This window comes from Papio anubis, chromosome 20 (assembly GCF_008728515.1).
Source record: "Papio anubis isolate 15944 chromosome 20, Panubis1.0, whole genome shotgun sequence".
NCBI classification, from domain to species: Eukaryota; Metazoa; Chordata; class Mammalia; order Primates; family Cercopithecidae; genus Papio; species Papio anubis.
Genome location: NC_044995.1, coordinates 45,606,101 through 45,627,372, shown reverse-complemented (window position 1 = coordinate 45,627,372; position 21,272 = coordinate 45,606,101). Strand labels below are relative to the sequence as shown.

The 21,272-nt window shown below is 53.0% G+C and overlaps 1 protein-coding gene across 15 annotated transcripts in view; it reads right to left on the bottom strand.

Moving 5' to 3' along the window:
* RANBP3 (RAN binding protein 3) overlaps positions 1-21,272 on the bottom strand; it is a 62,588-nt gene that overhangs the window by 14,915 nt on the left and 26,401 nt on the right. For 4 of the 15 annotated variants that reach the window (XM_031660067.1, XM_031660080.1, XM_031660069.1 and 1 more), the window contains 7 exons: positions 20,828-21,031; positions 10,887-10,923; positions 10,709-10,795; positions 8,649-8,720; positions 2,681-2,746; positions 1,726-1,818; positions 391-518 (listed from right to left, as the gene is read on the bottom strand). In XM_031660067.1, the coding sequence (XP_031515927.1) occupies positions 391-518; positions 1,726-1,818; positions 2,681-2,746; positions 8,649-8,720; positions 10,709-10,795; positions 10,887-10,923; positions 20,828-21,031 (687 nt within the window). Of the gene's footprint in view, positions 1-390; positions 519-1,725; positions 1,819-2,680; positions 2,747-8,648; positions 8,721-10,708; positions 10,796-10,886; positions 10,924-20,152; positions 20,309-20,827; positions 21,032-21,272 lie in introns of all 15 variants that reach the window. The other 11 variants (XM_031660073.1, XM_031660081.1, XM_031660074.1 and 8 more) reach the window with 7 other exon arrangements.

Here is a 21,272-nt window from a genome sequence, read left to right as displayed (position 1 = left end):
TAAATGTTGCAAGACACCCAACAGCGACAGCCGTTCCTCAGGCCCTAGTGACTCCCCGGAGTGCAGTGGTTCAGGTCCTCCCTCAAGGATCACTCCCTTGAGACATGTGGCGGTCAGCCTTGGGCAACAGGCCCTTCCAGCAGAACTTGCTTGGGAGACACTTCTTCAGACTGACTCAGCAAGACCACCTTGGGAATCTAGTTATTTGGTTTGTCAGCTACCGTTATTCACAGAGCCTACCGAGCAAATCCAGACAGCCTTACAACAGGCCTCCGTGGAAACTGCTCGGAACAGGCGACAGTGCGTGGACTCCACAGCGTGCTGGGAAGCTGCCCTCCCGCTCCCCAGGGGTCCAGCACGCAGCACTTCCCTGCCCCAGGACCCACTGACCTCAAGTGCACACACCTCATCGGCAGCTTCAGAAGGACTTCTCCGTGCAACAGTGTCAGGGGATGCTGCTGGCACTGCCCCCGTGCAGTCTGCTGGGAGGCTGACCCCGTTGGTGCCACTGCTGGGGACTGTGGGAGGGAAGGAGAGTGGGGAATCACAGGTGCTTGGCGGCCCTCCCACCCCAACTCACGTAGCTGAGGGGCTGGCTGGGCCACATCTAGTCTAGGGCCCCTCCCATGGTAAAGCCCATAGCACATGTCTCCTTTTTAAGGAAGGACCTGGTATCTCTACAAAGAGTCAAAATTCTTGGATTAAAAAAAAAAACAAGAGAAACCTGCCGAGCACAGTGGCTCATGCCTGTGGTCCCAGTGCTTTGGGAGGCTGAAGCGGGAAGACTGCTTGGGACCAGGAGTTTGAGACCAGCCTGGGCAACAGAGCAAGCCCCCGTTTCTAAAATAAAATAAAACAAATTAGCTGGGTGCGGTGGTGCACACTTGTGGTCCCAGCTACTTGGGTGGCTGAGGTGGGAGGATCGCTTGAGCCCAGGAGTTCGAGGCTGCAGTGAGCTATGACTGCACCAATGCACTCCAGTCTGGGAGACAGAGCAAGACCCCATCTATGTATATATAAAAAATATAAAATTAAAAAAAAAATGACCTTTCAAGTTTTTTTTTTTTTGAGACTGAGTCTGGCTCTGTCGCCCGGGCTGGAGTGCGGTGGCCGGATCTCAGCTCACTGCAAGCTCCGCCTCCCGGGTTTACGCCATTCTCCTGCCTCAGCCTCCCGAGTAGCTGGGACCACAGGCGCCCGCCACTTCGCCCGGCTAGTTTTTTGTATTTTTTAGTAGAGACGGGGTTTCACCGTGTTAGCCAGGATGGTCTCGATCTCCTGACCTCGTGATCCGCCCGTCTCGGCCTCCCAAAGTGCTGGGATTACAGGCTTGAGCCACCGCGCCCGGCCGACCTTTCAAGTTTTTAAAGATAACCTGTGAAAACTGAGGCTGCAATTCTGTCTGTAAACACACAGGGATAAATCTCATTCCCAGGAGCCGGCCTGCTTTTATGAAGACTGTGAATGAACAAAGCAGGTTTCACCCACACAGTCACACTCAGCCGAGAGCTGTGAGGAAGCTGTGGAACCGCCTCTCACTCCTCCGTTGCTAGGGCTCGGGAGGCTTGGGGTTGGGGGTGATTTAAAGGATCATCTTCCCTGATCTCTCTGTATTTCTGGTGCATTCAGCAGTCACCTCTGTCACAACACTGCTGTCCCGGGTGCGACTTCAGGAACGCTCTACCCTGCTGTCTGGGCCTGGGCGCCAGGGCTGCCGTTTCTTACCAGTCTGGGACAGTGCCTTTGGCTGCGGAGCCTGTAACACTGCCGGGCGAAGCACGCTCCGCTGCTGCTCCTTGGGCTTCTGGCTTGGCAGACCTGGGAACAGAAGGTGGCCTTCCCAGTGCCCGTGGACCCCTGCCTGCCCCCAGGCGCTTCAGAGACAACCCATTCCACGCCCCTTGCGGGCTACACTTTGCAGGGAAGCACTTTTTAAAAAACTTGAGGTCTTTTTTTAACAACTGGATAGATCTGGCATTTTTATATATGATTAAGTGAAATTCCCAGTAACTGATATCTGTGAATTAATCCAGTTAGCACGGTAGCGTGGTGGGGGGTTGAGGGACAGCTGTTCTCTGTGAGCTGGACTGAACAGTCAGGTGGAGACTAAGGGGAGAGCAGTGAATTCACAGGCAGCTACCCGGAGGCTGAGGACTCGATGTGGGGTCAGGTACAGGCACGTTTTGCACCTGTTTTTCAAAACAGCCATGCTGAAGAAGTCCCTCTGCCAAAGGCAGACAGGGCAAGGACCCCTGCACATGCCCTGCCCTGTGCACCATCCCTGGCAGCCTCACTAGCAGCCGGCTCCCCAGCAGCGCACCGCTGGAATACAGCCACCCTGCTAACTGGGGTGAACACTGTGGTATGTGGGGGCCAGAACACGGACAGGCTGAACCAAGTGCGCTACTGCTGGGCGCAGAGCCTGCCCGATGCACCCCAAGCCTAGCATGCTCCCGTGCAACCACCGCCCACTTTTCTGAGCACACAAGGCTCACAATCAGGGGTCCCAACCTCCCTGCTGGACAGCCTCTCTTTAAAGGAACTTTCCAGGGCTCATGGGTCAGGTTACAAGTGAACTTTCTAGAAATCAAGCTGAGCCTGTGGTATCCTGGTCTGGCCAAGCAGAGGTCTGAAAAACGTCAGAAAGCCACCCCCTGCCCCAGGGAGGTGGGTGACCTACCTGCGCTGGGGGCTTGGCCGTGGATCAGCGTCGGCGGCTTCAACCGGAAGCCACTGCTCCTTTCCTCTAAAAGCACAAGACAAAAGATCAACAGCAGGCCTGCCTGGGTGGGAGCTGGGCCTGGGGGGCAAGGGCAGGACAGGACTATGGTCTTGGCCTCAGTGACCTCGGGCCTGGAGAACCAGGGAGAACATTTCCAAATTACAATAGAAGTCCCGTCCGATCAGCAGGCCTGGAAGGCACCTGGAGGAGGGAGAGGCAAGGGCAGGAGGAACGACCACTCTTGGGCCAGCTGCTGACCACGGGGACAGGCAGGGCATCAGCTGCCTTCCCAGCAGCCTGAGACCTGCTGCGGGCTCAGGAGCTGAGCTGCTCAGCGGCCCTGCACCTGGCCCTGGAGAATGTCAGGGAGCCACAGAAACAGGCGCCCAGGCCCTGCTTCCCTTTCCTAGAAGGTTTGTCCGTCAGAGCAAGCATCTGTGGCCAGGAAGAACCTTGGCACCACTACAGATGTCTGGGAAGTGAGACAGGTTTTTATGGTGAAAAGGTCAAAGGTGGCAGACAGTGCGCCTGCCTCTCCTTTCCAGATGTGCCTGCCGAGCTTCCTGTCTCAGTGAGGGAGCACTCCTGGCCACGTGGAGGGGGCCAGCTCCCCCCAGGCTGGAGTTTGGGCTGACAAGTTCACAAAGCTAGAGGGAAAGGCGAATGCTCAGGGGCTCCCGGGATGGCGCGAGAGCCCAGCCTCGCCCAGCCACCTGTCCACATGGACCCCTTCATCTGTGTGTCTTGGCAACTGCGCCCATACAGGGAGTAGGGATGGTGGGCTAATCTGATCCACACCAGGAAGGATTGTCATAAGAGGCCTGTGACAGGCAGGCAAGCCTGTTCCTGAGCAAGGCACAGAGACTGTGGTATTATGGCTCCTGGAGGGGGCCCTGCGTTCATGCTAAGTTTCACCCCCCGTCAAGCCACAGGACACAAGATCAATATACACAAATCAATTGTGCTTCTAACGCTAGCAGTGAATGACCCAAAAGCAAAATTAAGAAAATAATTCCATTTACAATAACACCAAAAGAAAGAAAACACTTGGGAATACATTTCACAAAATAAAACTATAAAACGATGTTGGGGCTGGCTGCAGTGGCTCACGCCTGTAATCCCAGAGCTTTGGGAGGCTGAGGCAGGAGGACTGCATGAGCCCAACAGTTTGAGATCAGCCTGGGCAACATAGCAAGACCCTAACTCTACAAAAAATTAAAAACTTAGCTAGGCATGGTGGTACATGCCTGTAGTCCCAGCTACTCAGGAGGCTGAGGTGGGAAGATCACTTGAGCCTGCAGTGAGCTATGATTGTACCACTGCACTCCAGCCTGGGTGACAGAGCAAGACCTTGTCTCAAACAAAACAAAAACATTGTTGGAAGAAATTAAAGGTGTAAATCAATGGAAAGACACCCCCAAAAGTCATATGCTATCTGATTCCAATTCTGTGAAATGTCCAACTAGGTAGAAAGGAGCTGAGCGGTTACCAGGGCTCAGGGAGGGAGCTGGGGGCCCGCTGTGACTAACGGGGATGAGGTTTCTTTTTGGGATGGAAATGTTCTAAAATTAATCACGATGGTCGCACAACTCTGTGGATGTACTAAAACCACTCAATTGTACACTAAAACGATGACGACAAAACCCAAAACGCCTTGTCAGCCCACATTTTCAGACCCAAAATCAAATCAAGATTTAGCAGGCCAAGGAAGATCCCTCTCCCGCCGTGCCCCGGAGGCGCCGCTGTGCCTGGGCAGCAAGAGGATTGCAGCAACCCTTCTTACTATAATAGTTGTATGAAGGAGTTGAGCCCCAGGGGCTTCTGGCAGTCTGTGTTAGCAGACCTGGTGCCTCTCCCCTAATACACTGGTCATAAAAAACAAACTCAGGAAAGCCAGATCCTGCAGGATGCGGGGGTGAGCCACCAGATGTTCCTTTTCCGAAGGAAACACTCAATTACATTTCCAAAGCACGGAGCTATGCAGGAGAAGGCTGGCAATTTAGATACATTGTTAAAAGGTCAAATTCACAATTTAGATAATTTTTAGCAAGCTCTTCAAGCTGCCTCTCCATGCTGATGTTTTGGCCACAGACTGACTCCACTCCCTTCCACACTCTGTTCCGTGCAGAGCTGGCGCTAACACTGAGGGGAGCCCGGGAGCTGGCCCAAGCTGCCAGGCAAAGTGGGAGGCTTGGATAATCCTTGCCGATCTGCCACTAGTGCTGGGCCCAGAGGCTGGCCGTCTCCAGAGCTGCAGGCAGACAAGGCGCGCTCCAGGGGCAGCCAAACTCTGGAGGTCCCTGTCACAGGCCCTGCTCCATGAAAACAAGGGTGGTCTCTTCTCCTTCCGGAAACTTTCTTCGGCAACACAGTTCGCAACACAAGTTGCTGAATCATGGCCAGAACCTGATGCCCGCCACATACCCAAGGGGTGAGGGCCCTAGAGGAGGCTGCACCAGTCTCTGAGGGACGTGTATCACTCCAGAGAGGAAAGGACCCCTCCCGCTGGCAGCCTTTACCCTCCTGGGAAGCCAGCAGGCTCCCTGTCTGAGGGTGCTCTTCGCCTGCCTCAGAGAGCCCCAAGTGATGTCTGCAGGAAGCCATGCTTGCCCTCCAGGGAGTCCCAATTTAACCAGGGAAGGGATGGGAATGAGACTGTGTCCATCAGATGCTGAGAAGGCGGCCTGGCTGGAGTGTGCATGGTCTGTGCATGGATGGCGCTGGTGCAGAGTGGGGAGGAGGCTCAGCCATGGGGTGGGCAGGGGGTGATGCCCGATGCACGGAGGACAGAGGGTGCCGGTTTCTTAATGCCAGAAAAGGGGCAGAATATACCAAGGGAGGCACCCACGTGCCCCTGGCGTCATCTCCACATGCCGGCAGGTAGACAGAGTGACAGATCATGTGGACAAAGATGTGTGTGTCCCCAGCTCTGTCTGCAGAGGGCCAGAAGCAGGGCTACACATGAGGCAGTGAGATCGCAGTGCCGCACCAAGCACTCAGACCTCGGTTTCTAAAGACCATGCTCCGTGAAGAACCAGCGTGCCTCTGAGAAATGCAGATTCCAGGACTGGGATGAGAAAAGAAGCTGAGCTGGGAGACTCCTGTTGCGACAAAGTAAGGTAAGTGCTCAAAACAACAATGGGGACCTGCCTGACAGGGCTTCCACTGGCCGAATGTGGGACAATCTGAACATTAAATAAAAACCAGTAACCACAGACGGTCACCCACTGATGCCAACAGAAGCTCATCTGTCCATGTTGACACAATCAATCAACAAACATGTGCGGAGAAGGCAAGCTCCTCCTTCCAGGGAACACCACTAATCAACGCAGCAGGGATGGTGCCCACAGAATCCCACGGCTGGTGGGATTCCCAGCTACTTGAGAGGGTGGGTCACGAGAATCGCTTGAACTTGGGAGGCAGAGGGTGCAGTGAGCCGAGATTGTGCTACTGCCCTCCAGCCTGGGCAACAGAGCGAGACTCTGTCTCAAAAAGGAAAAAAAAAAAAAAAAAGGAAGAGAATCCCATGGGGCAGTTGTCAGCAGGAAACATCACTTTGAAAACATCACTGGGAGTGAGCACTGGAGGGCAGGAGTGCGACAAGGTACACACAGTCCCGGAGTCTAAAGTGTCTCTCAGAAACCATCCAGCACAAAGGGTAAAGTAAGTTTACAGTGGCGAAACCTGGCAGACAGCACCCTGATCGAGGTCACAGCTACTCCGTGCTGGTCAGGGGACAAATGAGTACTGTGCATGGCTTCTGTGACGTTCTCATCCAAGACACCACACCTGGGTCTCACCACCAGGACACACTGGACAGGCCCCAACTGAGAGACTTCTACCCAACAGCTGACGTGTAATCCTCGAGGTCATGAAAGTCAAGGGAAGCCTGAAGACCCGTTCCTGATGAAAGTGGAGGTATGTGACGTAGGACCAGGGTCTGAGTCCTTTTTCCTAATGGACTCATGGAGCCGACTGGAGAAAGCTAAATGGGGTCTCCAGATAAAAGGGACAGATAAATTGTTCCGTGTTAAACCTTTTCAAAATTAAAGCTAAAAAACAGAAGGTAGGCAGACAAGGATGTGAAGGTGGCTTTGCAGCACAGATGTGAGGCTAACATGACCGGCTTTTCATGTGTGAGGGCGCTGGGGCTTTAAACCATGCCGTGTCGGGGCCTGCGAAACAGCTGCCTGCTCCTGAGACTGGAGGGGAGAGGTCTGTGGGCAGACAGACAGGAGGGAGGCCTTGCTCACAGACCTCAGAAGTGATCATGAGATTTGTAACAGAGCTCAGCAGCACAAATGGGTCCAGACACACGGCTTTAGAAACTGATCACCTAAAGCAGAACCTGCCTCACCACGGCAGGCTCCCGTCCAGACCACCACCTGCTAAGTGACACCCCGGGAATAACCAACATTTTGCCCTTCCTGAGAACCTTGAACCACCAAAGCCCCTCTGCAGGACGAGAACAGGCGGTTGGCTCAAAACGGTCTGCTTTTAGAGTCAAAATGACTCTCTGAAACGGGGCCATCAACTCAATGCTCAGAGTTATAAAAACCCACCTCTTCCCTTGACACGGACGTCACGCCAGCGGCTAACTTATCTCACAATGCTTTTGAAGTCAGCAATGAATTTATATAAGGTAGGTTGAGTTACAGAATTCAGGTTGTTAAACTTGCTCGTTAAATCTTTTATGAGGAATTTCAGCCACATGGGAGAAACTTGCAGGAAACCTTCGAGTTGGTTCTCCAGTGAAAGACCAAAAAGGCAGGCTCCATATTCTTCAGAACGGGGGAGCGGCTGTCCTTAACATTTTAAAGCTGGGGGCCGGATGTGGTGGCTCACGCCTGTAATCCTAGCACTTTGGGAGGCTGAGGCGAGCAGTTCACCTCAAGGTCAGGAGTTCGAGACCAACCTGGTCAACATGGTGAAACCCCCATCTCTACTAAAAATACAAAAATTAGCCGGGCATGGTGGCACATGCCTGTAATCCCAGCTACTTGGGAGGCTGAGGCAGGAGAATTGCTTGAACTCAGGAGGCGGAGGTTGCAGTGAGCCGAGATCGTCCCACTGCACTCCAGCCTGGGGGACAAGAGTGAAACTCCATCTCCAAAACACACAAAAAGTTTTGAAGCTGTGATTAAACATATTTATCTAGGTAGATCTAAGCAACATTAATGTGAGAATTTAATACACTGAAAAGGGGTCTGGAAATTCACCAACTTCACAGGCGCTACCTCTGGGATGGCAGCGTGAGTGGGGAAGGGGCAGGAATTCTTTTTACTTAAAATATTTCTGATTTAAAGAAAAAACAATTATGGGCCAGGTGCGGTGGTTCATGCCTGTAATTCCAGCACTCTGGGAGGCCGAGGCGGGCGTATCACCTGATGTCAGGAGTTCAAGACCAGCCTGGCCAACAGGTGAAACCCCATCTCTACTAAAAAATACAAAATTACCCTGGCGTTGTGGTGTGCGCCTGTAATCCCAGCTACTTGGGAGGTTGAGGTAGGAGAATCACTTGAACCCGGGAAGTGGAGGTTGCAGTGAGCTGAGATCATGCTACTGCACTCCAGCCTGGGCAAAAAGAGTGAAACTCCATCTAAAAAAACAAAAAAACCCAATTATGAATGCATTACTTGTGTAAAATTTTGAAAAATGAGTAATGCATTTCTTTACAGGTTGTTTTTAGAGGACTTAAAGCCCCATGCAACCAAGCCCTGCTTGCAGAAACAAACATAAGGGCTTATGAAGCCTCATCTCACGCCAGATCCCCAAACTATAAGCTGAAGAGTTGGAGGAAAATTTTAACAGCTGAAAAAGGACTGACTTTAAATGCCTGCTGAAGATCTGATTTTCCAACACCAATTGCTTTTCCTCCCAGGAGAACCCCCAGGCTGGGCGGGAAGGCAGAGGGGCGGGGGCTCACCTGGGTCTGAGTCGGAATTGCCTGCAGATGGCTCGCAGAAGCTTGATGGCATAAAAACATTGTTTTTTGAAACTGTCAGCAAGGAGGTGCAGGTGGGGGAGGGAACAAGAGGAAAAACAGCATGAATGGGTGGGGTGGACCCTCATGTCCCACGGGAGGAGATGGGACAGCACGCAAACAGGGCATTCAGTCTTTCCCCAGAAAGCAAACCCCAAAACTCTCTTTATAGCACTATGAGGGTCTCCAGCCCGACGGCCTTCATCTGTCTGATGACTACAGTTAACTCTGGTCAACTGGGGCCACACCCTTGTCCCTGCACCCCTGCAGGGGCAGCTGGCAGGGGAGGTGCCGGATGCTCCAGGCCATATTAGAGGCCCTGATTCCTTCTCACCTGCGGAGGATTGTCCGTGGGGTCCCCTCCCCCACCTAAGATCTTCCTTCATCAGGGCAACTGCTTCCCAGGGTGTGAGCCGGCCAACAAGTTTCCACAAATGAAGTGGAATTCGTAGGGGAAGAACTCACTCTACGCAGAATGGAACCAAAGACAACACTGTTCAAATTATCAGTGCCCCTCACGCCTCCTGTTGTCCTGAAGATTGAAAGCTGAGTTGTCTCTTGGGGGCTGCTGTGCTGGACGGGAGGTGATTTGAAGTGGGCCAGGGGAGCAGAACAGTGGTCCCTCACCTCTTTAGCCTACATTCACAGCCCAAACACTTCTTCTCTATGCTGGTTTCCGATGCAGCAAGCATGGTCTAGCAGTGGGCAGTGAGTGGGAAGGAATAAAATCAATAAGCAGGGAGCGGAGCTCCCTCATTCCACAGAACACCTATCCACGGGCGCAGAGATCATTAAATAAAGGATGTCGACTGCAAGCCATCTGGACAGTTCCACAATATCCGGTCAGCAGACGACAGTGTAACAGCACTGGAAAACCTAATGCAGCCTTGCAAAAGACGTGGCCATGTCCAAAACCAACATGATGGGAAAGGGGCATGAAAGCAGGGGTGTGGAGGGGTGACTGGGGAAGGACCCTGGCTTCCTACACTGTGTGTTCCTGTAACGCATGCGTGACTTCTATACACAGAAACAACGTGACATCCTGAAGGTTCAGGACTGTAAAATGATTTACATGAACTTTCCAAGAATGGATTTCAGTTGGGTAACCGGAGAACCTGTCTAAACACTCATGTATCTCCAAGTTGGTGCTACAGACAGCCAAGACAGAGGCCACAAGACAATGCCAGAGTGGGAAGTCAAGACGGGGACGAGAGAACAGCCCTGCGGTGGTGTTTACCTTCACATCTGCACAGGCGACTCCATGGCTGGAGGCCAGGCTTTCTGAGTGTCACATTAAGTAGTGCTGATGGCGTTATCTGCCTCAGGAACCTCTCTCCTGTACCAGCCTGCATGAGTCCCCAGGCTGACCTCCATGCCTGTGCTCAGACCAGGCCTCACGTCCAGGGCCTCCAAGCCCTTTAGCCTGCCCTACTCCACAGTCCGAGCCTGACCCACCCTTCCAGGCCCCAACAAGCTCCTCTCCTCTGGGAGTTCACAGCATCACACACGGGCCTCTGCTGAGGCCTCCTGGCTTGCTGGTTACTGTGTGTGCATGCTTGTGTGCACATGCATGTGCATGTCTGGGCTACTGCACTGGACTGCCTGTGCTGGGCATGCAGCTGAGGGGTCAGGAGAACACCCGACCCCTAAACCCCCAGTCTGTGCCCAGCCTTGGAAAGAAGAGACGTAATTAACAGGCAGAGGCCCCAACAGGGCTCTAAGCAGTCAACCCCTTTCCTCCATTTCAGAGGGACGATCTCTTCCCAGTCTTCCTCAGGCCACCAAGTCTCACCATGCTGTCAGCGTCACTGATTCTAGATGAGGACCCCTAGTGCTGCACTCTGGGCAAGCTCTCACCTCACTCCTGACCGAGTCCGAGCCTCAGATCGACTCTAACCGGAGCTGGGCAGGAAGGACACAGCAGACGGACGCGCAGCACTGAGGGGAACGGCGGGTTTGTAAGCATAAATGTTTTTACTATTCGGTAAGTTTGCATATTTTACCTGACTGTGAGGGTGGGAACTGGGTTAAAGAGGACGTTCTTTCTCGCTTGACAGGAGGGCAGTAATTTCCATCTTCTCTGTCAGAATCTACAGAAAATGATGAGAAAAGGAGGAGAAAAATCAGGTTCCTTCCGTTTTTAAAATTGAAGATGGTCAAAGGTGTTAGAGAGCTCCTTACCTTCTCCGCCTTCAGGACTGGAGCCGCCAGCTGACCTCTGAAACAAGGAGCACACAGCCGGGGTCAGAGGGCGTCAGCCTCACGGCAACCGAGCAACTCTTGGCTCCATAACAAATATCCCAACATGCACCGCGGGCAGCTAACTCCCAGTAACTCCCAGAGCCCAGCACCCGAACGAGCCAGGATTTCAGCCCAAAGCTCAAATATTCCCCCTGGTGAACCTCTGCACCCAGCTTCACAAACACATGCCAAGGAATCCTCTCAGTGGCTGGGAAAGTATCCGCAGCACCCGGATCGGTTTCTTGTTTCTCCACAGGTTACGCTAACTGGCCCGCCACCCCCAAATTCAAACACAGCCGAACCTCATCTGGCCCCTGTTCATCCTGCCAAGAGCTGAAAAGCGACCCTCTCCACCCTTGAGGGCAGCGGACTTGTGTAAAACGGTCGCATCACACCAGATAGAAATGGTTTCCCTTCCTAGCCCTGGAACATTCTACCGTGCACATCCTTGTCTCAGGGTGGGCCGTTATTTCCAGAGCAAGTAAGAGCTTGGATGTTTTGGACCAAAGCCTGCTTGTGAAGCATTTTGAACAGAACCATCAAAGACAAAGCCCAGTCACAGGTTGAGGGGAGGGACCTGTTTCCTATTCCATAAACTTTAGCTTTAGAGTGTGAACAACTAGCAACCAAGACTTAAAATGGATTCATGACCAGCCTGACCAACACGGTAAAACCCTGTCTCTACTCAAAATACAAAAAAAAGTAGCTGGGCGTGGTGGCACACGCCTGTAATCTCAGCTACAGGCTGAGGCACAAGAATGGCTTGAGCCCGGGAGGCAGAGATTGCAGTGAGCTGAGATCATGCCATTGCACTCCAGCCTGGGCCACACAGGGAGACTCTGTCTCCCAAAAAAAAAAGAAGACTTAAAATGGGCTGGGCGCAGTGGCTCACGCCTGTAATCCCAGCACACTTTGGGAGGCTGAGGCAGAAGAATCGCTTGAGCCCAGGAGTTTGAGACCAGTCTGGGAAACATGGCAAGACTCTGTCTTTATAAAAAACCAGGCCGGGCACGGTGGCTCATGCCTGTAATCCCAGAACTTTGGGAGGCCGAGGAGGGCGGATCACGAGGTCAAGAGATCGAGACCATCTTGGCTAACATGGTGAAACCCCGTCTCTACTAAAAATACAAAAAATTAGCTGAGCATGGTGGCGGTCACCTGTAGTCCCAGCTACTTGGGAGGCGGAGGCAGGACAATGGCAGGAACCCGGGAGGCGGAGCTTGCAGTGAGCCGAGATCGTGCCACTGCACTCCAGCCTAGGCGACAGAGCGAGACTCCGTCTCAAAAAACCAAAAAACCAAAACCAAACAAACAAACAAACAAAAAAACCCAACCACACAAAAATCAGTTGGGCATGGGGGTGAATGCTTGTAGCCCCAGCTCCCCCGGAGGCTGAGGCAGGAGCATCAGTTGAGCCCAGGAGTCTGAGGCTGCAGTGAGCTATGACCATGCCACCGCACTCCAGCCTGAAGGACACATCTCATCTCAAAACAAAACAAAACAAAACAAAACCCTCAAAACTTAAAATGAGTAGTGTTTATATCCTCTCCCGCAACACAATCCCTCATTTATGTCCTGTCTCAGAATGTAGCAGCCAAAAGCACACCGATGAGTGGGTGCTGCTCCTCCTGGCATACTCCCCGCAAGAGCAAGCAGAAGAACCAATTTTCTTATTTTCAAACATGCTCCTCAGAGGTCAAGTTTAGCCAAATGAGGCCCGTCTGCCTCGACAAGCTGCTGGGGCTTACGGGAGATGATGCATGTGAAAGTGCTTTGCAAACTGCAGAGGGGCCTGGGAAAGCAAACTGCAATAAATAAAACCGAAGAGCACAGGAGCCAAGGGAGACCCCCCTCAAGTCGGGGTGGCGCATTTTCCCATAAAGGGCCAGACTGTCGGTACTGTTGGCTTTGTGGGCCACATTTGGTCTCTGTCATATATTCTTTGTTTTTGCTTTTATAATCCTTTAAAAATGTAAACATCATCTTAGCTTACAGGCCCAGGACTGCAGCGTGTGGCAGTGAGAACCCAGAGAACGTTGACTTGAAGTCACATAGTTCGTTCACGACAGTCAGAAAAAACCCTACCCTGGACTTTCGCCTCCCATGTGAGCTGACAACATGGGTTTGTGTGGGAAAAGCAAGCCTGAGCTTCTTGCTTGAGGCCCGTGTTCTAAGAGGGCGTTGGAAATAGTCCCAGGGGACTGTATGAGTGAGGGCTGATTACCACTATCCCCACAAGATGACATCATCAAAGTGCGTGGGAAACACAAAATCCTTGTAACACAACAGTGGGTTCTCTTAGTCACTGGGGCAATTGTGAAAATACCACTGAGTCCAAAACGCAATGCATCAAGCAGCCTGGCCCTAGAGTCAGTACCAACTCTGGCCAGGACAAGAGCACGAGGGGCGCAGAGGCTGCTTAGTCCCTGCCGCCTCTTGAAGGCAAGAAGAACTGTCAAATTTATTCCGGCTCTGCCATTTTCTCAGGGTGAAACCTTACCTCGCCCAGGTTTCGGTCTCCTCACCTGGAAAACGGGGATGCGTGAGGCGACAGGCAGGGCAGGTAAGGTGCTCAGCCCAGCACTGGGAGCAGATGATTACAATGCTCGTGGCCCACACCTGATGAGACCAAACTCCCAACTGATGTAAAACGCTGAGGCTACGCTGGGGGCAGGGCTTTAGAGTTCAAGGCAGACATGAACAGGGAGTCAGGGGTGTGGAGTGAGTCCTGGGTGCAGCCAGGAGGCGAGGGACCTGGACTGGGAACCTTTCTAGAGATGCCAGAGCCTGGGGTTGCATCTGATAGTGCTGAGCTGTCACCACCTTGGCATCCCTCTTCTTGGGTGACATCTGTGGAGTGGGTACAGGTTCCAGCTATTGTTCACCCTCATACTTAGCAAAGGTGACAGAAACACAGAGAAGCAGTATCTGCCCACCCAGGTTGCCAAAACCTTTGTTCATCTGATGATGAGCCTGGGCATCTCATGCCTGGGCCAGCTACCGCCCTTAGCGGGCCCTTACATCAGCCTCCCAGTGCAGGCAGCTCTGAGAAACGACACCTAACACAGCCTCCTTGCCCTCGGGGTAATCCAGGCCCTCCAGAGCCCCGCAGGCTGGCTTTGGCCTCCAAATGCTCTATGCAGGTCCCCGTCTGAGGCCAGCTGCCTCGGCACAGCCCGATCGCCTCGGACACCGCACTGTTTGCCTCACCTCTGGCTTCCCTGGCCTTACCTGTCCTCCCATCCATTTCTAACAGCAGGCCCAGGACATCCCTGCCCCCAAGTCCCATCCTGTGGCTCTAGGCTTTTCTCTCCCCTTTTAATCCAACGAGCATTTCAACTGTACCAAAATCCTTACACGGTGTCCTCCCTGGTCCTGGGGGATCTGTCCCTTACTAAATGACTTCTGGGACCAGGAGATGGCCAGACCCTCTCTGGCCTCTGTAGACAACCTGCTCTCTCATCCAGTGACATCCTCCTTTTCCCTCAGGCGAGAACGAACCCCTTGGTGAGATGACCTCCAGGCCTCTTATACTCTTTCTCTGTGGCTCATTCTGATCCTGGGAGTTGTGTCAGGGACCCCACTAGACTTAGGAAGGAACTGGTCCTCACGGTAGAAGCCCGTTTACCATCTGTTCAACAAAAAGACACTGCATCCCAGGCCCCCTGCAGCCCATGGAGAAGCCGGAGAAGACCTGAGTCTGGCCTTACGGAGGCAGCTGGTCCCTGACCTCCCTCATGTCTCCTCACCCCTGCACAGCATGTTTCTCCTGCTGCCTGCACACCTAACTCTCTGGCTCAGTGGTTATCTAGGTTAATTTTCACGTGTCAATTTCCCAGTTTCCCTGTTTCTGATTTCCAATTTTATCTCCTTGTGATTGGAGCACATACTCCATATTTCAATCCTTTAAAATTTGAGATGTGTTTGGTGACCTAACAAATGGTCTCCCATTCAGAATTTTCCATGTGCACTTGAGAAGGCCGTGTACCCCGCTGTTTGGGTGGGGTGTCCTATATGTCTGTTAGGTCTGGTTGGTTTTTGTGTTGCTCAAGTCCTGCTTCCTTACTGATCCTGTCTAGATATTCTATCCATTACTCAACGTGAGGCACTGAGTCTCCAACTCCTCACTGATCTTGTCTAGATGTTCTATCCATTACTCAAAGTGGGGTACTAAGTCTCCAACTCTTACGGTTGACTCGACTATTATGCCCTTCAGTTCTGTCCGTTTTTGCTTTGCGCATTTTGGGGGCTCTTTTCACGATACCCCATGCCTCTCAGGGACCGTGGATGCCATGGACGCTCTCTCCAGAGCAGCATGTCCAGGTCAAGAGTGTGGCCCCAGGGCTCCCAACAGTCTCCTGGGGTCTCCTCGTGACTCTAGGCGCAGCCCTGGGAACACTGTGGTGTCCCCAGGCATTCTGGACTCATCCTCCCCTTCACCCACCACCTCCAACCTGCCAGCAAGTCCCATTAGCTCTAGTCCCCGGAGAACGTACCTTTCCCTCCTGCCTTGGTGGCCTCCTCAGGCACAGGGTCCCCTCTGCCACCAGGCTCTGGCCATGTGGCCTCCTGTTTTCTCAACATGTTGGTTACTCCTGCCTCACTGAGTGCTGCTCCTCCGTGGGCGCCCTCCCTCCCTGTTCCTGCGTGTCTGAGATGCTGTGAGCACCACCTCCAGGGTAAGCATGTGCTCACTCCCTATCCCAGCCCCTCTTGGGAGCTACCCTGTTTTGTTCTATCACAGAGGGAGATGATCTCACAGGTGTCTCCTACAACACAGTTCATTCACCTGACACACGGGACACTTGCACAGAAGGCGCTTGCTGAGGACTTGCTGCATGGGTGGAGTCCATGTCCTACACTGTGTCCCCCTTCAGTGACCCTGAGAAGAACGGGTGCCTAGACAGACAAGGTTCAGATGCTGTCTGACCCCTGACCTCAGGAAACTCTCAAATCCGTGCCCCAAATCTCTTCTAAGAACCTGCCTGCAGCAAAGTGGGGGGCCTCTTGGTCCTGGAAAGGCTGGGAAGCCAAGGCCTGGGAAGGACAACACAGGAAGATTCCAACAGGGGAACCTCCTGCCAGCAACTCTCCACTAAGACCCAGCGGAGGGAAGCAAGAAGACAGAATGTGTGCCTGTGGAGAGCTCTTCTAGAATCCTAACCCACTGGCCACGTGAGGCGCCGCCTGCCCTCTGTCCCCGTCCAGGCCTCCGCACCCTGCGCCTTGCTGGGATGGAGGGCCTCTCCTCTCAGGAGATGTTGGAACTTGCTGTCCAGCTGGCTTGTGCTGTCTTCTCCAAAGTAGGAAAAGGTTTGGGGTGAAGGAACCTCCTTTGAGCCACCCAGCCCCATACACAGCCAATGCCAGCTCCACATTTTCCATTTCCTGGAGTCAGCAGCCCAGGAATCTGGACCTGTTTGGCGTCAAGGCAGTCTGGGGCCACCCCTCATCCCAAACAAGGCAGTGGGTCCTCAGGGGTTGGTCCCGAACAATGCCTGGGACACACTCGGGGTCAGCGCCCAGAGGTCTGCAACCAGAGCTCAGGAGGATTTTAAGAGTAAGCTCCAGGCCGGGCACAGTGGCTCACGCCTGTAATCCCAGCACTTTGGGAGGCCTAGGCGGGTGGATCACCTGAGGTCAGGGGTTCGAGACCAACCTGGCCAACATAGAGAAACCCCGTCTCTACTAAAAATACAAAAAGTAGCCAGGCATGGTGCTACATGCCTGTAATCCCAGCTACTCAGGAGACTGAGTCAGGAGAATCGCTTGGACCCGGAGGCGGAGCTTGCAGTGAGCTGAGATAGAGCCACTGCACTCCAGCCCGGGCAACAGAGTGAGACTCTGTCTCAAAAAAAGAAAAGAGAGAGAGAAAAAAAACCAACCAAACAAAAGAGCAAGCTCCGAGGACGCGAGCTTAATGGGGAGGGGTGAGGACAGAAGCAGGACACAGAGCCCCATTTCCTCCTCCTCCTCCGCTTTTCCCAAACGAGACTCCGCTGCTGCGAGGGGCAGGGCTTCAGGATGACACCCGGGAACGCTGGTCAGCACCCATTTCAACACCACGATGACAGCGCCCCAGAGTAATAAGAAGGAAGCAGAAGAGAAAGAAGACCAGAGGGCCCTTCGACTTCTTTCTGGCATTGGGACAGCAGAAGCGAACGGAGCAGGCTCAGAGGTGAAGCAGCCCTCCCGTGGCTCGGGCTGCAGGCTGGTCAGGAGCGAGCACTGTGAGTGCTGACCCTGTGCCCTGCGTCCCTGCCGGCGGGGTGGGGGCTGGCGGCGCAGCAAGCTCCCCACCAGGAGCCACTGGGAGCTTGTGGGAAGTAGCTCAATTCTGTGAGGCGCATGAGTCCCTGTCGCTAAATACAAGACGGGGGGCACATCCCATCTGGAATGGGAATACAGGGGTGGGAAGTTTGTTCGTGGCATAAGGAACGAAACAGTGAAAATCGTGGTTGTCACATTTATTAAGAACTGCCCTGTCCAAAAATCACGGATCTTGTCAGACTGTCTGGTGTGGCCTCAAGGAGGACACGGGTGCCAAGGCGGCCCAGGGCAAGGCACAGAGTTTCAGAAGCCGACTCCAGACACAAAGACCAACAAGGAAGAAGCAGGAAGGAATGGCACTGTCTACCTGGTCCCCTAGGAAAGACCAGAAAGCAAGGCCATGTCAGACAAATTCCCTCTAGATGGCTAGGCGCAGTGGCTCACACCTGTGATCCTAGCACTTTGGGAAGCCGAGGTCGGCGGATCACGAGGTCAGGAGATCGAGATCATCCTGGATAACATGGTGAAACCCCGTATCTACTAAAAATACTAAAAAAAATTAGCTGAGCATGGTGGCAGGCACCTGTAGTCCCAGCTACTCAGGAGGCTGAGGCAGGAGAATGGTGTGAACCCCAGGAGGTGGAGCTTGCAGTGAGCTGAGATCAGGCCACTGCACTCCAGCCTGGGCGACAGAGCGAGACTCCATGTCAAAAAAAGAGATAAATCCCCTCTATAAAACTGTGGCAACCAAGAGGCGTACCAGGGTCTCAGTGAGTCTGACAAGTTAGAAAACCTGGCTGGTCATGGCTGGATGCCTGGGATACAAAATAAATGATGGGCCAGTTCGATGCTTTTTATTCAGTGGCAGAGGCAACCAGCTGAGAAATTCCTGTCAAAAGGGCAGGCCCTGAGAAAAGCCAGTGAGAGGGGGCTTCCAAAGGTCTGAACATTGAGGGGTGCTGAGGGCCAAATCCTGTGCAGGGACTAGAAGGTGGGGGGAAACTGGCCAGAGGGATTCATTCCAGAACCTCCTTAAGCTCCCTGGTGGGTCTAATAAACATATCTGAAGCTCAGCAGGTCCTTGGCAGGGAGCTTCAGCCCAGTACAGTTCCACCAGGTTCGGAGTGAGTGCCCAGAGCTGCCTGCTTTCTCCGCATCAAACAGAGAACTTAATTGGGATGTGGTTTGGTCTTCTTCAGACTGTCTTCTGAAAGCCAGGAAATCTGATATATAGAGACTTTTTCCTGGTACTGACTCTTCCATGGCCAGGGTTCTGACGAGACTGAAAGATGATAAGGGCCCTTTACAAGCAACAATTCAGCGAGCCATAATTTATCAAGAACTCTCAGCTTTACATTCTCCCCAGGGACTGTGGAATAAAGTGAACAGACTACACGTGACGGATGAGACCTGCCGGGTAACATGGGGGCGGTTTCCTGAACGCCAGTGTGATACAGAGTGAGACCCAAATTAAAGTCTCAGGCCAAGAAGCAGCTGGCATCGGGTTCCATTTGACTTGATCTATGGCCTAAGTAACCTAAAATAAAGTTTACTTTGCTCTGAGTGGGCCCGATTAGTAGAGAAAGCCAATTAACAGGAGCCCTCAGCAACCAGTCAGGGTGTTCTCTGCAGACAGCCCGAGGGAAGGAGCCCTGGTTGGCTCAGAGCTGTCACAAGGGGCTTGATGATGGCTCTCCTGGGGCTCCTGAAAGTGGGTGTCCGAAAGTTACGAATGCTAAAACTATAAGGTGCATGTTATGTGCATGGTCACCAGAGCTACACTGGAACATTTACACACTGCTCCGCGCAACCCCCAATCCTGGCTCTCCCACAGTGACCCCCAGCTCATCCCAAGGCTCCCTGCCATACAGCTTCGCCTTCCCCCTGCCAGTGTAGGGGATGCTTGAATTTCTCAGGATCAGAGCCTCAGACCCAAAGTCCATGAGAATCAGGATGCTGAGATCTACCTGGGTCGGCCAGGCCAAAGAGATGAACATCTGGACGAGGTGAGGCCCCTCCGGACACTCCCGCACAGGCCTCTGTTGAGAAGTACACAGGGCACAGAACAGCGCGTGCGCTCTCGAAGAGCACCTGCTGTCACAAAAACTCTGTGATCCACTTGTTTGCTACTCTCATTCTAGAAACCATCACCTCTGCAGCTGGAGAGTTCTATGTGGGCTGCGTTTTTCAAACCCAGGCACCTGTGGAAGGCACCTGTGGAAGGCCTCTGGGGTGGACCCTAAAGACCATCTGTCCCCAGAGGGCTAAAGATGGAAACCTGAGAACACCATTTCCTGTGCTCTCAAAGACCAGAGGTGCAGTAACTCACCATACCCGACTCAGGAGAAGTTTCCAGCAGCTGCTCTGCCAACAAAAGAAGGGTGCAGCCACCTCCTAATTCTTGCTCTGGTGGCCGTTACATCAGCTCGTGGGAGGGCTGTACTCCCAGTGCACTGTGGGACAAGTGCCTCCTGGCTGGACTCCTTCCCGCGGCTCCTGTCTCACTACCCCAAACCCACTTTTGTGTCACAAAGGCCACGACCGCCGTTACCCTCTCCCCATAGCCTCTGGCACAAGTAAAGACTGTTGCTTCTTTTTCCATCACACACTGACTCCTCCAAAATGTTAACACAGGACTCCAACCCACCCCTGGCTGAATAGTGCTTCCTAAGTGTCCTGGGGTTTGGTGGCTGTAGCTGAATGTTAATAATTTCCTTAAAAACCGGGGACTGGTGTGTGCTAGAAGGAACGCTGAGATCTGGGGTAAGGTTTGGGACCGTACCAGCCTGGAAGGCTGCCTGGTGCTCAGGCAGGTAGAGCTGGGTCCCTTCTTTTCTTGTTAAGAGTCCTTTTTCCCTGTCCTGAGAATGGGGGTCTTCTGTCATGAGTTACCTAGAGGATGGAGTTTTCAATCCTGAATGTAGGATAATGTTTACCTTTCCCAATTTATCAAACTTCAAAAACCCAAGACATTTCTTGTTCTTGAGAGTTCACAATCTTCTCCACCTATAATCTTCAAAAGGCTTCTTAATACAAAGATAAAGGGCTCAGGGGATTCCTTCTGGGTTCAAAGGAAGAGTCTTTTCTTCTTCCTGCTTTGATTGAAGACAATCAGTTCACCGCCTTAACCACAGTCCAAATACAATCAGTCTTGCAAAATAATCTGTGTTGGAGAGCGCCTCTTCCTAGATATCAAAGGAAGCCTTAGCTTCTTGGGTTTCTAAGACGCTAAACTTGAATGCCCACATTCAGGGAAACAAGAAAAAGAAAAATGGAAGGAGGGTGAAGGGGTCAAATCAGGTTTGGAAGGTTCTACTTCACACGACTCAATTCCTCCTGACCCCTCATGTCTTTTTCGGGAGACACGATTCGCCTCTTGCTGTGGGTATATATTCCCCCAATTTAGAAAACGCTAAAAGGGGATTCGATCTTCCCTGACTTTTCAGCAGCATGAATTAAAGGGAGTTGGAAGAAATCCTTGTCATCTTTTAAGTTACCATTAGCTGCTTACAATTAGCTAGGGCCAGGATCTGAGGGACCCGAAGGGAAAGGGGCTGGTCTGGGTTGGGCTCCCCCTGGGCAGTAGGAGTGCCGAGTAGGTGTGGACTTACCCCTGCCAGTTCTCGCGGAAAAGGAGGAAGCTGGGCTTCAGGAGCGGGAGGCGGAGGAGTGCTGGCTGAGGCGCCAGCAGGGGCAGGAGGTTCTAGGGCATGCTCGCCAGCTGACTCGGGGTGACCCGTGCCATGGTGGGGGGCCTCAGCCTCCCCCCGAGGCTCCTCTCCCGAATCCGACAAGTCTTTTTGCTCTGCAGGGGACTGGGAGCAAAAAAGACAATTTTCCTTCAATGTGAATAAAGGCTGCACCACACAGCAGGAAGGGCGGGCAGGGGCAGAGGCTGGAGCTGGCTCGGCTTGCAGCAGCTCCTGCGCCTGGGAGGAAGGTGGGGAGAGCAGGGACATGCTGCTCAGCAAAACCGGCTCTCCTGGCTGACGGAAGGGAAAGTGAGAGTGGACTAGGTGCCATGTGACTCTGCAAGGGGTTCTACAATGTATGAGA